At 36.7% G+C, this 14,065-nt stretch overlaps 1 protein-coding gene across 1 annotated transcript in view; it reads left to right on the forward strand.

Annotated features, from left to right (window-relative positions):
* INO80 (INO80 complex ATPase subunit) overlaps positions 1-14,065 on the forward strand; it is a 68,209-nt gene that overhangs the window by 19,580 nt on the left and 34,564 nt on the right. The window contains exons 13-24 of the mRNA XM_083836667.1: positions 292-372; positions 1,210-1,305; positions 3,874-3,933; positions 4,554-4,696; positions 5,799-5,883; positions 6,368-6,485; positions 7,187-7,272; positions 8,224-8,391; positions 8,814-8,947; positions 9,732-9,799; positions 11,285-11,378; positions 12,504-12,681. Of these exons, the coding sequence (XP_083692793.1) occupies positions 292-372; positions 1,210-1,305; positions 3,874-3,933; positions 4,554-4,696; positions 5,799-5,883; positions 6,368-6,485; positions 7,187-7,272; positions 8,224-8,391; positions 8,814-8,947; positions 9,732-9,799; positions 11,285-11,378; positions 12,504-12,681 (1,311 nt within the window). The remainder of the gene's footprint in view (positions 1-291; positions 373-1,209; positions 1,306-3,873; positions 3,934-4,553; positions 4,697-5,798; positions 5,884-6,367; positions 6,486-7,186; positions 7,273-8,223; positions 8,392-8,813; positions 8,948-9,731; positions 9,800-11,284; positions 11,379-12,503; positions 12,682-14,065) is intronic.

Here is a 14,065-nt window from a genome sequence, read left to right on the forward strand (position 1 = left end):
TTCAGGCTTTGGGCAGCTTGTAAACTGCAGGCAACGTTGCCCTCGTGTATATATCCAGTTCACAATATGATCGTGAAATGCAGATGGGCTGAAGGAAAAAAAAATCAGGCCTAGAAATGAATGAAAGTGTGGTTGAGATAAATTATCTCTCAGTAGAAGACCTAAAAGGGGATAGGGTGTTTTAGAGTTGTCATAGTGGGGCTGCTTATCGTAAATTCAGTGGGAAGCATTTTTCAAATCTTATATGGATCAAAAAAAGTAGTAAGGTGTTAATTTATGGATCTTTCACAGGGCATCAATGGAATCCTGGCAGATGAAATGGGTCTGGGTAAAACAGTGCAAAGTATTGCTCTCCTTGCACATCTGGCTGAGGTAAGTGGATTACAGCTTTTTCCTGGTTCAGTATACTTGATAGAAGATGCATACTTTTCACATTTGGAATGAATTCTAGATTATAAAGCTTGAGTGTCTTAAAAAGTGTTTTAGCTATGGCCTTTCCTTTTGTTTTAAAGCTGTGCCTTTTAAAGGCTGTGTGTGTATGTAGCATATATATCTGTGCACATATAGAGAGAGAATTTTCATTTGTTCATAGAGTAATACCTTTTCATATGCACTGATTGTGAAAGCTTGATGAGAGAACAAGTTGCAGACTTAGTGGTTCCCTGAGCTTTACAAATCATAGAGACCTCTAGAAATGAAGCACAAATTCTGAACTTCATGGCAATTAGCATGCATTTCCAACCTGTGCTGGGTTTTATTTTTTTAGGAAACATAGTGATTTTCTTCTGTTCCAGGACAGACAAACAAAACAGCAAAAGCAATGGGAGCTTGCTTTATGCAGAAATACAGAGAGAGATGTGTAGGTAGAGTAAAAAAAAAAAAAAAAAAAAGTCTTGATTGGCATCCAGCCACTTGCCTTAAACTGGGGATACAGGCTAATGGTACCGAGAGTAGAAGTAGCTGAAGTAGTGGCCAAATAAATGACCATTATCTGTATTTGTTTATATTCCTTTTGATACCAGTTTGATGGTACTATCAGCCATGATACTGGAAGGCTGTGCAGAGCCAAAGACTCTTGAGCTCATATGTACGGAAGGGACAACAGGTAGTTAGACTTGTCTTCGTGGTGCACTGCAACTTGAGATTTTTGGAAGCCTACATAGGGCTTTTAATTAATCTGTGATTTTTTTTTTAATGTGTCTATTGCAGAGAGAGAACATCTGGGGACCTTTTTTAATAATTTCACCTGCCTCTACTCTTAACAACTGGCACCAGGAGTTTGCCAGATTTGTTCCTAAATTCAAGGTAATAAGCATGTGCAAGAAAGTTCTGTGTTATCTCAAAAGCGAACTGTGTTCCTCCCCCAGGTTTTCTTTGCCACATCTGGGTGCCTCATCTTGAAATTTGAAACTCTGTATTGGGCCTGATTCTGATTTTTTCCATCGTGTTGTCTTTCTGGAGCGTTAAATTATCTACGGCTTGAAAATGTTCTTTCTTGAATTATGTGATTTTCATTTTGCAACAGCTTAAAGACACGGTCTCAGTGAGGAATTGAAGTGAGGTGGGGAGTGGATGTTCAGTTCTATAGAATGTGGGCCTGGCAGCAAGCCCAAAAATGTTTCAGTCTAATGTACTCTCTTTAGGTCTGGAGCAGTGTTTTCAGTCCTTCATATCAATCTGAGTAAGATAAAGATTGTATGTAAACAAAACTAGAACTCTAAACAGATCAGGAGAGAAAATGCAGTTATTATTAAAGAAAAGTAGAAGAACCATAGAAATGGAGCTAGCAATCAAGAAAAAAGAAAGCAGAGGGACACAAATGGGTAAGATCAAGAAGGTAACAAGGAAATAAGTCAAGGTCTACAGTTATATTGTGAATGTGAGAAAACAGTAAAGTAGAAACTAAGGAACAGTCAGTTACTGAAAAACAAGCTGCTTACCTATTTCCCAGTGGAAAACACTTGACTGCTGTAAAGGAAGATTTAAAAGGAATATATATTACTGAAACAGTGACAAATTTTAGAATTCAAGATGGACAAAGGCTTGCAGTTATATCTGCAAGGAAAGGATTATAGTTCAAATGCTTGAGTTGTTGGCATGGCAACCTTTGATCTTAAGAGGTTTTGTAACACATCTAATTTTAATTCTTACAAAGAATACATAAAAACAATAAATAAAACCATGCAGTTCTGATCGTAAGTAGACAGCAAACAAATAACACCCAAGCTAATTGTTTGAATGTCTTGGGTAATTAATGAGGTGGAGGAAAAGACTTGGAAGTATTGCTGTAAGTAATATTTGATTTCTTGGTCTGGAGTGTTAAAGGATTTACCTCTTATGAAATAGCTTGCTGCACAGGTCACTTACAAGACTATACTGTTGGTTATGGTGGTGTATACTTCAAGGTATCTGTCCGAGGAGAATTTGTGCAAGAATATTGTACAATAATGGAGGATTTGAGTGGCTTATATTTTGGCATAAATTGGGATCACTCAGACTTCAAAGAAAGTGATAAAGAAATAAAAAATATTTAATTAGTGAGGAGTGACTTTAAAAATCAAAATAAAAATGAATTATTCGTGTATTTGCATGGCCCAAAACAGTAGGGACCCCAGTTTAAAGCCTGGAGTAGAAGACATTAGAGCAGTTGGCCATTCTACCTACTTACTCCTTGTCATTTCCTCCAACTAGTATAGGTGAGCAACTTTTATGCTTTCTCCTTGGGAGTGAAATACAGAAAACATTTCAAAAATGCAGCCAGGATGCTTGTGAATAGAGAACTTTTTTTTTATATAAGAAGAATGTTTTTCTTTGTTTCTGTTATTGTAGAGCCGTTTTGCGGATTTATTGCATAATAATGCTTACCTTATCCCTGGAATGGTTCATGTTTTTAAAAGTTTTCTAAACTTGTGATTGTTATTTGCTTATAAGTTTTATCAATTTTTTGAACCAGTTTTGTTCCAGTTTCTAATCATACAGTGTAATCAGGTGTGTAGTCAGTTATGCTTACAGTAAATCACAGTGAATTAATTTCTTCAGGTCCATGGCAGAATATGTAAACTAAAAGGCAAATCACTTGTTGATTAATCTGATGACTTTTTTTACTAGCATCCTTAATTTGGAAACGGAAGAATAGTCACCTAAAGGCACATTGTGTGTATTAATTAAGAGCTTGTCCGTTGAAGGATGGAAATGTTTCATAACATCAGAAACTAGTACTCCTTACTTTTGCTCTTATTTGAATGTAGTCCTTTTATCAGACAGAAGATGGCAGTACAGTACTATTAACTAGTAACTCGGTCTGGTTTCAGTTCATTGCAAAGTTCTGTTTTTAGTAATAGGACCTGTAAAATTCTGAGTTATGAATTGATGAGCAAATTCTTCTTGCATTAGACCAAATATGTTAACTTTGATCTCAGAGTTTGGGGACAGTTTTGAAGTACAAAACCAACAGAATCAGTGATTAGGGAAGAAAAAGAGGGAATGTTAAACAGGAGAGCAAGCCCACTAGTTGTGTAGGGTTAACTGAAGTAGGCATGTTTCTTCCATAAACTATGTATAAGCTTTCATTTTTAGAAAAATCAGATTAGAAGTTGTAACTTTCTTCTGGGCATTTTTATATCAAGCTGAGAATCTTGTCTTTATATCTCTATATTAGGCATGAGCCGCTTGATACATTTGCTTAGTATGATATTTCTAAGTTTTGTTTTGTTTTAAGTATTTTTTTTTCCTGCATGTTGAGAACATTTTCTTTTTGGTTGTTTTGGAAAAAAAACACCTGTCTTTATATTTTCTAGGATGCATAGTGTAAAATTCTAGAGCAAGTATGTCTTTATTTGAAAATAACATCTGTGTACTTTTGTACTGTTCCAGGTGCTACCTTACTGGGGAAATCCCCATGACAGAAAGGTGATCAGGAAGTTCTGGAGTCAGGTAATACTGGCATGCCCATGTGCTTGGACCATTTTTGTTACTTGTGCAAAGTGAAACAGAAACTATTACTATACCCTACTGAGCCAAACAATTTGTGGATAATGGAGTTCTGCATCTTCATCTATGTAGTGACATCTTTGTTAAAATAACAAGGTAGAAGGCTTCTCTTGTATTGGAGAACAATACAGTGTACGGCAATTTAGGGTAGTATGAAGTTAGTTGAAGAAAATAGGTCCCTATAAATGAAGCAGGTGGTTTCACTGTCAAGAACTGTTTATTCTATTTGAATAATCTAATTCAGTGTCCAACTCTAGGATCCCTGCAGGCCGGTCAGATTGTTCCTGATTTAGCATGGGTAAACAGCATTTTATAGGGCTTAATGCCTGGGTCTTGTCTGACATGTTAAGAAGCATCTGAAATTGTTCAGGAACTAATGGGCTGAAGTCCAGATGTACCAGTTGAAAACTGTTGTTGTAATTACTTAAAGTCATATGGGGGAAAATGCAGTGATAATGAGAAAAAATTATGCAACAGAAATCTAAAATTACAGTATGTGCAGGTGAACTCTGCACAATGTATTTACATTATGTGGACATTTGTTTCTTATTTTGTGGTTATAGAAGACGTTGTATACTCAGGATGCTCCTTTCCATGTGGTGATTACCAGTTATCAACTGGTCGTACAGGATGTGAAGTATTTCCAGCGAGTGAAGTGGCAATATATGGTACTGGACGAAGCACAAGCACTCAAGAGTAGCTCCAGGTAATATATGAACTGGAAACAATCTTTCCTCTCGATGAACCTTTCAAAGAAGTATCAAGATAACATAAAGATTACAAAAACTGTCAGAATTTAAAATTGACGTACGTGAGACTTCAAGTATTTAACTTAGTTAAATATCTGTATAACTCCAGTGGTGGGTGACAATGAAATTATCCTTGATTTTCCTCTTCCAAATATATAAAACATCTAAAAAAGTAATTATGGAGCAGAAGTATGCACAGACTACAGGACAATGAAACAAAAAGGTGTTAAATACTGTTCACCTTCTTTCCTGACTACTCGTATAATTCTGCCTTGTGAACAATCTGTAGTCTTTAATGTGTATTACTTCTGCTTATTCCATTAAATGTGGTATTTTGATTCCTTCTTCAGTGGCATTTCCAGACACTAGTGAAGGTCAGAACCTGGTGAATATTTTCAGCTGCAATAAATCCCAATCTTAGTCACAATACTCTGTGCCAGAAAGTTTTCTCTTTATTTCCGAGTAATAGATTTGTGCATCTTTACTTCTCTAATGGCTTTTTCTTAACATTTCCTCAAGTTGCCACTATTCACATCAAATCTCTATTTCTGTAAGTTGAGGACTGGTTTGCATGCCGACTTGTTCAGACTGAAGTCTGCCTCTTCAGCATTCTTTGGAAATTGCCCCCTTAAGATTGTAAAGTACAGCTCAGCACTCCTTCTACAGTGGCCTATAGACTTAGTGTTGTAAAGTGTGAAAAATACACAATTCAAATTGATAATAACAGTTTCTCTTGGAAAGTTAATTATTCTGATGACAAGATTGTGATTTTATTAGTATCCAAGCATTTGTATTAAAAGTGAGTTAAAAACATACTTAAATAAAATAAACGATGCACATTTCTTTCGATTTTGTAAAAGGCTACTTCCTCCTGTAGTTGCCTTTTGAAAGACTGGGAGGTAGGTTTGGTAGTTTTATCCAGTGACCTCCAAAAAACCATTTGGGAAGGTTACTAGAAACAGTTGTCTTAAAGTTTCTTGATTTCATATTCTTAAAAAACAAACAGAAAAAAAAAACAATTCTAATGATTTCCTTTTTTTTCTCAATTTTATTCGTCAGTGTTCGCTGGAAGATCCTACTACAGTTCCAGTGTCGAAATAGATTGTTATTGACTGGGACCCCAATCCAGAACACAATGGCCGAGGTATTCAGGAGCTCACAAGAGCTGACTTTTCTTTATCACGGGAGTATATCCTAAGTATCTGTGAGGAGTTGAGAAATCTGTTGCATTTGTGTGGTTGTGGGATTGTGTTTGTATCTCACCACTGGCAAAAAAATATGGAATCAACTCTGGGAGGGGAAAATTTGGAAGCATGCCTGGCATTCAAATAACAGTAAAACTCAAGATAGCTGATGGTTAGTAATGCCTAGGTTGTAGGATAGAATTTAATTCTAGTAGCTTTTACTTCTGTTGGCTGAAATCATTGCCCTATATTTCTCACTGCTTTCTGATGGTGTTGATATATCTGGCGGGGGAGAATATGTCAGAGGTGTGAGTTTGCCATGTCTTGCGATCTGCTAAAGTGACTCTCTTGCACTCATAAAGAGCTGCAAGAGATTGGGATCCCCAGTTACCTTGTCCGCAGTAGGATGACTTTTGCTGATATATTTTTTCCTTTCCGTTCTAGCTGTGGGCCTTGCTGCATTTTATCATGCCAACTTTGTTTGATTCCCACGAAGAGTTCAATGAGTGGTTTTCTAAGGACATAGAGAGCCATGCAGAGAACAAATCCGCCATTGATGAGAGTGAGTGCAGCGTGTAGTTACAGTAGTTTGTATATGAAAAATCTGTTGCCTTTCCTAACTACCAGTGGATAAACTTTCTCTCACTTTGTGTATGAGGAATGCCTTATAAAGCAGAGGGTACATGGATTGGAACATTGTGGCTTGTTGTCCAAAGTTTATGTTGAAATTTTTGTTTCTCACTGTAATGCATCATGTGTAATGAAAAGAAAAACGTGGTGAAGGTGTTGACTTGATACTTGTCTCTAATATTCCTCCTTCCCAACACAAGAGAAAAAATATTTTAAATGTTTGTAAGTTTCTGTAGAGCACATCATCTAACAAGCCTTGCAAGTATGTTACAAGCTCTAAAAATTACAGTAGAAAGCACTAAACACCTTTTGAGCTTCAGGAGAGAATTTTAAAAATCATTTGCTGGAAAAAAAAAGAAAATGATTCACAGTAAATTCCAGGGGATAATTATATTGAAAAATCTAGCTAGATAGATAAAATAGGTGATTTGTAATTGGAGTAGATAGAACACAGCACAGTTGAAACTTGCCTCAGAAGTAAAGGTTTTAAGAGTTCTTAAATACCCAAAACTCTGTGCTGTAAGAACTCATATGAGGAGAAATAGGTGAGCAGTAAGGGGCTTCATTTGTAGTAGAACAAAACACAGTTTTCTTCTTCAGTGAAATAATTGTTCCTGTTTCACTATGTTCCAGACCAGCTATCTCGCTTGCACATGATCCTGAAACCTTTCATGCTGAGAAGAATCAAGAAGGATGTGGAAAATGAACTGTCAGATAAGGTGAGAAAAAGCATTTATCTTTAGAGTATTTCAACTTTATTTTCATAGCTCTGTTACCTAGTTTTTATAGGTTCATTTGTCACTCTCCATACCTGAAATTCGGTTGTAGACTTTTCATAGACCTTACATTTCTGGCATCACATTCCAGCAATCTCATTAGATGTGAATGTAACTTAAGAACCCCTTAATTAATGAGTTTTTTTTATCTCGGGAAAATATTTTGTTCGCAGTTGCAAATAAAAAGTCTTTAAGCTGTGTTAAACTGACAGTAACATCAGAAATGGAAGTAAAGGAGGTTGATACAGCAGTGATTGCCTGGCCCTTGTGAAAGATTGGGCATGGATTTAAGATTGTTTCTGCTTGCATGTACTGAGCAAGATATGCATATTGGCAATATCATACTCTTCTCTCGTAGTGTCTTAATTTTTTGTGGATGTTAGCGATGCTGGATGGGCTTGTGGACAACTTGTGCCCAGGTTTTGGGACTACTGGCAGAGAGACGTCAGCTGTACTTGTTAGTTTCGAAACTGGAACTCTTCCCACAGACACTGTTATTATGTGATCTGTTAGTTGTCTTTATCATGGGTTCCTGATACCTGTGCAAGATGACTCCAAATAGGTAGCGTTTAACAGTATAGCAGAATTGGACAAAATTTAAGCTGTTCATTTGCAAATTTGATGTTTTCAGAGGTTCTTAAGACTCTGTTGACTTAGTTGTGTTCATGTATTTGTAATGGTCTATCTCCTAAGGCTTCCAAAACACAGTTGTTGCATAAGTGCTTCTCAGGCTGGATCCTGAAATACAGATACAAACACAACTGCCTGTATGTATGTATTTTTTGAGAAAGTTAAGTTTTCCTTAATATGCGTTTTCCCTGCTTTGTTTGTACTGATGTGGTCGTGTTCCATTTCAGAGAGAGAAAAAGCTAAAACTTCATTACTATTTTGCAGATTGAAATTCTTATGTACTGCCAGCAGACAAGTCGACAGAAGCTCTTGTATCAAGCTCTGAAAAATAAAATCTCAATTGATGACCTCTTGCAGTCCTCAATGGGCACTACTCAGCAAGCGCAGAACACCACTAGTAGTCTCATGAATCTAGTCATGCAGTTCAGGAAGGTAAGGCTCTTTTAAGTAATAATTAACAAGCACGTTCACTCATTAGCTCTGCACTAAAATAGGGCTTCTAGAAAACAAACAAACAAAAAAGCATGGCATACGCGCGCAGATTTGTGTTCAGTTCTCTTCCTGGTGCAGTGCAGCATGATGTCGGAGTAGAAGAGCTTCTGCCAAATTCTGCATGCATCTGCCAACTTTTGGTTCCAAATTGGTTGTTGAAGTCATCCACTTGGGAAAAAGACGTGGAAGCTGTGAATTGAATAGGAAAAGATATGATTCAGTATTCAATTTGAACAAATATACTAAAATAGCTGTGAAATTCTAGCCAATATTAACGGGATCAATAGTCATAGTTGATCTGGGATGTAAATGCTGCATCAGACTAAATTAATCCCTTCCTAATGTTTTTGATTTTCTTATAGGTGTGCAATCACCCAGAGCTGTTTGAGCGACAGGAAACTTGGTCTCCATTTCACATCTCCTTAAAGCCATACCAGATTTCAAAGTTCTTCTACCGTCATGGACAGATCAGGGTCTTCAACCACTCACGGGACAGGCAAGCCAACTCCACTTCCTCTCCAGCTTAATATTTTTTGTAGTATTATTTAGATTTATTTTAGCTTTGTAAGCACTAATTAACTTCCTTACCTGATGTACTTGTATGGTGTTAGCCAAGCAATGCATTCCTGTTTTTCTTTCGTTTATTCAACTGTTAAACCTCAGATATCTGATGATCCTTAGTGGAATCCTGAGCATCAAACATCCCTTTGATTGAATAAGAAAGTAAGAAAAAGGAATTTATAGTTGTTGCTGATGATGTGTAATAGAACTACCTTTAATAGAATTCTAGAAAAACACTGGTTTCCCTTCAGTGATTTTTCATGTTTAAGGAAGCTATCAGTATCTGCCCGTTGTGACATGATATGTTGCGAGCATCTACTTGGGTGTTGACAGCTTTTAATGCTTACCTTGAATGAGTAGAAGCCACCTGAGTGCCGTTTGCTGTTTTCTCTGACTCTGGCAATTCCTGATAAATGTTTTTTTCATTAAATTATGAGAAATGCTCAGGGCAGAGGTGTGAAAGACATTTGAAGATGAGACTAACTATTGTACAGCATAAAATGCAATCCCAAAGCAATGGTGTTTCTGAGCGTCAGATTAACATCAGTGCACATGAACTGATGATGCCGGGCAATTCCAAACATCCAGAGTGCTGGAATACTTATCATAAAGAACTGAATTACCGGTTACTCTGCATTTTTTGCTGTCTATGCGATTGAATGTTATATGTATTAACACCTTCTAAGTGTTTTTGTTTGTTTTGTTGCTTTCATTTTCAGGTGGTTACGGGTTTTACTTTCGCCATTTGCACCAGACCACATCCAGCAGTCTCTCTTCCATAGGAAGGGTAGGTTTATAGTCCTGAGAAGTAAGCTGGGTTAAACACTTGTATGTATGGTGTAATACGTGTTATTCAAGGGGAGAACTGAAAGGCCAGATCAGTCTGTCCTCTGAGATGATCAGATTAGAACTTGTTAGAATTCTTTTAGCCTTTGTACTTGAAGGGAAGTCAGCACGTATATTTCATTTCCTCAGTAAGGAAAGGATGGAAGCAAGTAGAAGAATATTCTACAGACAACTTCAGTCACTGCTTAACCCTACTTCAATTTCTTGTCGTATTTTCTCTTGTCTTGTTTTAGCTTACTTTAAGGAATTAATGCTGCCTCTTTAGTCAAGTGTGAGTTTTTCAGAGATTCAGAGAAATCTTGGATTAATTTTAGTACAATCTATTGTATGTTACACTGCCAATTTCTTTCAGTTAAAAAGTAGGAGAATGTAAATGATCTGGGATCTAATTGATGAGCAGAAAAACACATAAATAGCTTTTATTGATATAGTTCATTGTTATAGACGATTTGATTTTTTTCGCTAAAAAGAGTGAACCAGATTGCTCAGCTGCTTTAATGGGGAAAATTTGAGGAGAAAAAAGCAAAAGAGATAATGGCTGCATTGCTATGCTGAAGTCTCTTAGCGTGGACCTATTCAACTATGCAAACATATTTTCGAGTAAGAAGAACCAGATGCAACAACAGGAGTCTGCACTTGTCTATAACTCTCTAACTTTGGTGTGTCTTGCTGGTTATTCTGGTCTACGTTTGTTTTGGTATTCATAATAGACTTTTTCTTGAGTACCTTCTTTGGCATAACATAAAAGGAAAATAATTTTGGAGATACGATTTTTGTGTAGAAGTTAAATATAAAAAGGTATGAATGGTATTGGGAATACAAGACACAGATGGGCCTGAAAAGCTTTCTTGATGAACAGTGGAACATATCTTTCCAGCTCCCTGCTTCACTGCAGTGTTTCCATCATCTTCACCATATCTGATCCATCTTTATACCCACACTCACTCATGATGCCCTGCCAATTCCTACATCTCCTTCCCACATGTTTGACTCACTGGCTCAGTGAGAAGGAACATGTTTAGCAGGCTGTCCTGATGTTCGTATCAGCTGTCTAGGAGATATGTGATGGCATTAGCAAGCACACAACTGCCTGTTGATTCCTAGTAGGTCAAATACGTGTGCTTAGTTGTTGCATGTGTTTCTGGCATAGAATGTGTCTGTCTGTCTTTGTAAATATCCTTCTCTTGCCCATACTGGAAAATAAACTGGAACTTAGAGTTAGGGGAACAGCAATTAGGATGAAGTTTTCAGTATTTCTAAAAGATCTAGGTTAAATTAGGCTCTCCTGTTTATTTGCCTAGATTTTTCGTATCGTAGAGAATGTGTATGTTGCATAGAATTTACCACTATTGAAATATATTCATTACTTCCAATTGTGAGTTTCTGTGCAATGTCTTGGCCTAACTCTAGTATTTTTGTGACATAGGCATCAATGAAGAAAGCTGTTTTTCTTTCCTCCGGTTTATTGATGTCTCTCCAGCAGAAATGGCAAACCTCATGAATCAGGGACATTTAGCCAGGTGAGGACAACTTTTTATCTTTTATCTCTCTTACTAATTAAAGGAATAGTACAGGTGATGTTAGAGGTGTCTCTGTAAATCCCCGTTTTCTGTGCCTCCTAATATTTATCACATATCTATCATTAATATAATAACTTCTAGAGTTTCCTGCAGGCATAGGACACCATTACACATGATATTTTTTATGCCTCCGTCAGAGAAATTCTCTGTTAAAATGATTTTATGTTCCAAATATACAAGATGGTCAACGGGCAAGATCTTCTCTTTTGGTTAAGATTTCGTTTGGTTAAGATCACACTGTAGGTTGCTGGTGTTAAGCACAGAATCCAGACTTCTGAAGGCTGGTTTATTGTAATGCTTACCAGTTGCACTTGAGCGTATGTTTAACACACATGGAATAAGCTTATGCTCTGATAGTTGTTTTTCAACTCCCAGCCATATTGTCTCCTTTCTGCATGTTCTGTTCTAAATACAGAATGGATTTCCAAGGTGCAGGCTTAGGATGGTGGCTTTTTAGCATTGTGAGTTGTCTCATCTTGGAAAGGGAAGTGATCTGTTTAAGCTAGTGTATACTCCACAAGTGACAGTACTCTGATTAACGTTCAGTAGCTACTGTAAAAAAAAAAAAGATTAAAAGCAAGTCTTTATCAATAAATGTGTTTTCTTTAGGGCTTTGTAATATTCTTTCATCACTGCAGTTATTTTGGACAGCTTCTTTTTCATCTGTGTTTTAATAGCAGTACAAATCGCTCTTTATCTGATCTTTGTGATAAATTCTGTCTTCGTTACACAGGTTGCTATGAATTATATGTACAATTTACAGAGAAGTCAGTGCAATTTTAGGTAGTAATGGCTAAATCATGCTTGACCCTTTTAAATGAAGTGCTTCAAAATGTATTCTAATTTCATCATTTAGATTCAATTAAGCCACTGTAGAAAAGATGAAAATAACAGTAATATAATTCGAAGATGTCTAGTAAAAAGTATTTCTCTCAAGTCAGAACATTGTAAGCCTGAATTTCTGGAAAAAAAAAGTTTGTGTCAAATGGAATTATGTTGTTAAATAAATTCAAGCCTTTCTTTCACAAAGCAGTGAATAAATGTATCTACTGTGTTTTATTTCAGATGGTTAGCTCTTTTCCTGTCTCTGAAAGCCTCCTACAGGCTCCATCACCTGCGTTCTTGGATGGAACCAGAAAGAGAGAAACAGCAGGGCTCACATTGTCTAAAGAACAAGGATTTCTTGCTTGATGTAAATTTCCCACTGTCTTTCCCTAACTTGCACAGCTGCACTTTGCTGCAGGTAAGCAAAATTTCTGTGATCTGGAGACATTAGCAAATCCTCAGGAGGGAGGAATGCTCAGAAACTTCCCAACCTTACAAAATGGATGAAAGCATAAACTTCTGAACAAGATGATTTTATTAGTGTGCTCTCATATCTGTTGTATCATAGATTTATTCAGGTTGGAAAAGACCTCTAAGATCATCTAGTCCAACCTTTAATCAGATACAGCTAATGAAGTTTGGGGTGCTGAACAGAAAAGTGATTTGACTGTCTTTCTCCTCTATAGTGATACATTTCAAAACTTGTTACGTAAAAAATAGACTAACTGAATTAGAGGTCTTAAAAATATTACTTAAGTAGAAGAACTAGATGCATGATTTGTCAGGGATGGATTCTACATGTAAGCTTAAGATTTTTATTTTTTTTCTACATGTAAGTTGCTTATTTTCAGTCTGAAATCAGTTCTTTTCTCAAATTCAATACATTGTTGCAGCAACAGGGATAAGCAGAGACTTCAGTAGTGCTTCCGAGTTGATGGACAAGCATTATCAATGGTTGTCTTTCTATTCTGATACTTGCTTCTACTGCTGGCTAGTAAATTCCAAATGTGTTCATCTTACTGTGTAATGCAAGGTCATTTTCTCTAAGCCTTTGCCTAGGGTGTGTGTGACTGTTTTGTCTCCTTATGACTAAATTGTTGTTGATCTCCTGAGTTATAACTGCATCAACTTATTTCATTGGAAAGGAAGTTCACAAAAAGAGAAGCACAGGATCGGTAGGCATTTCGGGTACAGTTGAAATTCTCCTTTAGTGGCAGTTAGCATACATACAGTTAAAAAAAAATCTTTTCTGAAACAGTGAGATCTTGCCAATTTTCTCTGGGGAATATTGCTTCTCTTCATGAGGCTGGAAAGGGAAAGGAGATAGCCAGAATTCAATTGAATAGCGTGTAGAGGAAGTTGAAATAGAAGATGCATAAGCAGGAGGAAAGCAACCTTGGGCTTGGTGTCATGTTTTGCAGTGTTAACAGCAAAGCCAACAAAATGAGTCCTAGTTATCAAACAAAGAGCAAGCCAACTGAGTGTGTATGCCTGTTAACTCTGACTGTGCTGGTGTTTAAATATTCCATGATTCCTTATCTAGCTTGATGAAATGTCTACACTGTATGGATTTCCTTGCAAAAATACATACATATATATATATGTATGTATGTATGTATTAAGATTACATTCAGCCGTTTGTGTGCTGTCTGTAACGCTTGTATCTCTGAAACTATACTGTAGCTGTGTACTCTCATGGGTATGGCCAAGGAAAACTTGTGTGTTGTCATAAACATTGCAGCCTAACAGTAAAGGAGTAGTAGTAGATGGTGTCATTGTATGCGCTTACAGAAGGTAGCGTT

This window comes from Anser anser, assembly GCF_964211835.1.
Source record: "Anser anser genome assembly, chromosome: 5".
NCBI lineage: Eukaryota > Metazoa > Chordata > Aves > Anseriformes > Anatidae > Anser > Anser anser.